General features: G+C 37.2%; 1 protein-coding gene across 1 annotated transcript; it reads right to left on the reverse strand.

Annotated features, from left to right (window-relative positions):
- Window positions 1-6: 6 nt before the first annotated feature.
- Window positions 7-1,898, reverse strand: LOC118741568 (calcium and integrin-binding protein 1-like). Its single transcript, XM_036473567.1, is given in 7 exon segments — window positions 7-464; window positions 526-727; window positions 793-995; window positions 997-1,038; window positions 1,127-1,161; window positions 1,214-1,288; window positions 1,893-1,898. Coding segments are annotated over 7 exon segments (585 nt in total). The 3' UTR covers window positions 7-442.
- Window positions 1,899-3,743: the final 1,845 nt, after the last annotated feature.

A 3,743-nucleotide genomic window follows, 5' to 3' on the forward strand; every position in this document is an offset into this window, starting at 1 on the left:
AACATAATTTGCAAGCAATATCGTTTTGAATTTCGTTGCTAATTAGTTGCACGCATCTGTATATATAAATGACTTTTCGAGCTAAATAAACATATTAATACGCCTTCTATTAAAACTAACGGATATGAATAAAATAAAAATAAATCTGTTCTAGATACTTCATGATTTGCAGGTTTTTACAGGAAGTTGTTCCCGTACGCTACCTTCCATAAGGTTTTTAGTAGCGAAAACAGCTTTTCCTTTATATCCTATAAGACCTGCAAACGCTGAAGTACCTGTAACAGGCTTAATATTTGAGATTCAATTATGCGTGCAAAAAATTAACAAAGAACTAGAAGTTTATACATAGATATGTATACTTCGTTATACATTATCTTACTAATAGCAGATAATGGTTTATACTCGAATGTTTCTGCGCTACTGGCAAGTATTTTGAGCCCATTTAGAGTCTTATCCGGAAAGAGCTGCAATTAAAAAGTAATAATTACTTTTAAGTACATCCATAATGTATAGTCGTAACCATACTTAAGAAAATCTCTAGACTTATCAGTGACATGTTCGAACTCAGGAAACGATAATGCGCCATCATCGTCGAAATCAGCTTCGGCGAGTATAAAGTGTATAATCTCTTTCATATCGGAGTCGTCTAATTTATTTTTGGGGCCACATAGTCTTTCAATAACTTGCTTCAGATCTGAAACACCTAGCATATCATCGCCATCAAAATCTGAAATGGAATTTATTTAATTTAATAAGAATCAACAGTTTTTTTTCTGAACTGTCATGTTTTACCCCAAATGCGGAAAGCATACTCTGCTTTAAGTTTTTTTGGACAAGCATCACTGAAAACATTCATCATGTCCAAAAAGTCTTCAAATGTCGTATCACCATCCTCACTTGAACTAAAGACTTTACATATCCGATCACCAAATGGATTTACACGTAGCTCTGGATATTGCAATATCTTGCTCATGGATAATTTTGCATTTTTGTTGTCCAACTTTTTCTGGTGCATGGCTTTTAAATTTTTTGTGCGCGCTGTTGAAAAAGGAACGAAGTGGAGGATAAAAAAACACTAAAATTGATGGTAATACATATCTATTAGATAATATCAGATAATACTTACAGTAGTATCTCTTTATTCGAAAAGAATGTTAAATCCTACATAGAAGAGCTTTATAATTTTTTCAAAAACTAAAATTAAAAAAATTACTTCGTAATCCTGCAGCTCCTCATCTGTAAACTGGCTCTTGGTCTGACCAATTTTGTTTGCTTTCAGCACAGAGTTCTACGTCCCAACCGCCAACTACAATCTGCTTTAAAAACGCACTTCTTCAGATCCTTCGCCTCGGTAAAGCTTTACAACTTAATTCATTGAAGATTGTATATTTTCAATTTCCATTGCAACATATATTTAGTTTTCCTGAACCCCACCCATCATGTGAACACATAATACAAATTCCCGATATGGACAACTTGCAATTGATGCTGTTGCAGTAGGGATGGAGCGATACGAGTAAATAAAACTACATACTCGATACTTTTCGAACGATGCCAAGTAATTTTGGCATCGATACTTGTGAAACAAATATGTCTGCGTTCAAACACGGAAACTCGAGTTTCTTATTATCGGCGATTTCTCTTTTGGTGTTGCCCTTTGCATTCACACACAGAAACTCTTTTGTATGCAATTGTTGTTGTCAGCTGTGAACCGCCAGCTTGAATTACTCAGACGAACGAGAGCACAAAGCGTGTTTCCCGAGTACGGCCGACTCGGTACCCGTCCCCTTTCCTCGTCGCTCTCTCAAGACAAGCTTCGAGTTTCCGCAACAAAAGTTTTCGTGTCTGAACATCGACTACTCGATACTACTTCCAAGTAAAAGTATCGATACCTGCATGGTATCGTTTCATTCCTATGTTGCAGAGAAACTGAAAAGCAATCGATGGCCCTATCGAAAGTATCGATGATTTTCAATTTCTTCCATGATACAAATATTTAAATTTTTATATCATGATAGCCCGAACACAATGAAAACGACGAGCTACAAACCACAGCTGTCAAATTATTTTAACACGTACTCTTATGTAGATAATTATTTTGGGAACGACCGGGCTACGCGACGGCTGTGGTTGTGGCCAGATTAGATCTATTTCTATTTTTCTGGCGACAGATAAGGTTCTTCCTCTTTTTTTATGTCAAACTCATACAAATTCATGATGTCGCTGCCGCGTTCAAAGAAATCATGTCGCCATCGACAAAGCGTTTAGATAATGAAGATGACAAATTGGAAGCTGTGGTCCGTAGCTCGTCGTTTTCAATGTGTTCAGAACTTTATTTCTTCCACTGTCGATGTTTTTTCTGTCACTATCGATGGTTTTTTTCTCATAAGCAAGCATGAACGAAAGACACAAGATCACGTAAGAACAAGAGAGTGAAAAAAGTCGATTTTTTTAGCGGGTTCTACGCCATCTTGTTTCACTGGAAAACGAGCGAAAAGTAAACAAAGCAAAGAAAACAACGAAATCCAAAACTAGCCAAAATTATTGTCAGCCACTTTAAGCGCACAATTTAGGTAAAATGATGCAATGAAATGCTTGAAAATGTGTTGTCATGTTGAATTAACTCTTCTTTACTTAAATAAAAGTGTAAAATAGTGGTGCTTGTGATGTAAACAAACGCTCAGCTGACGAACCCGCTTTCGCAAACTTTTTTCTCAGAACCAGTTACAAATACAACGTCGCGTTCTTACGTGATCTTGTATTTTTGGTTCATGATAAGCAAGGACGTGAACCGGTTTTGAACCGGAAAACCGCTCTTTTCTATTAATTAACTGAACCATTAACCGAACAGAAATTTTCCACAAATGTTTGATCCGAACCGAAAACCGAACCACCTTCTATAAAGATTGAAAGGTTCGTTTCAACCAATTTTTAATAGATAAATGTACTTTTTTTTCTTTTTGGTAAACATGGTAATAACCATCACGTAAAGGCAACCCATCTCATTTGACAGACACTTGACCCTTAAGGCCAAAACACAATAGCGCAGTGGCAGTGGCAGTGACAGTTTTTAAAATCAGCTGTTACTGCTAATATTGGCAGTCAATGCCGCAGCAAACACAATACGGCGTTGTCAGTGACTGCTTTTTTTGACATTCCCTTTTGTTTGTTTACATTTTTGTTGTTGCCTTTTAGGCTTCAGTGACATCAACAGATGTTGGCTGCGTTTCATTTATGTCAAATTCAGCATGCGAAGTTTGCTGCGATGAAGGCAGTGGCAGTGAATTTAGAATTTGGGCTAAACTGAGCAGTACTGCTAGCTGCCACTGCTGTATTGTGAGTCGCTTCATTGGACACCACACTTTCTAAAAAACAGCTGATTTCGAAAAACTGCCGCTGCCACTGCCACTGCGTTATTGTATTTTGGGCTTTAACCTTGCGCGTTGTTGCACTTGACACTTGACACTTCAACTTGCGCGTAATCTTTTTGTTTTTCGAACCGTTGAACCGAACCGAAACCTCGGTTCAAAGACCAAAATAACCGCATTGGCGAACCAATCAAAAAGTGCAAAAACGGTTCGAACCGCTGAACCGAACCAAACAAATTTTTCATCCGGTTCACGTCCCTGCTCATAAGTATAGCATCTGATAGAAAGATGTTTGATGAAATATTACACATTTTCGGATCTATTAACCCTATAATACTAACCTTATTTTGTATTCCTTTAATAATAACGTTCGCC

The sequence above is a fragment of the Rhagoletis pomonella genome, unplaced genomic scaffold, assembly GCF_013731165.1.
Source record: "Rhagoletis pomonella isolate Grant_MI unplaced genomic scaffold, Rhpom_1.0 Rhpom_scaffold_00006, whole genome shotgun sequence".
Lineage (NCBI taxonomy): Eukaryota > Metazoa > Arthropoda > Insecta > Diptera > Tephritidae > Rhagoletis > Rhagoletis pomonella.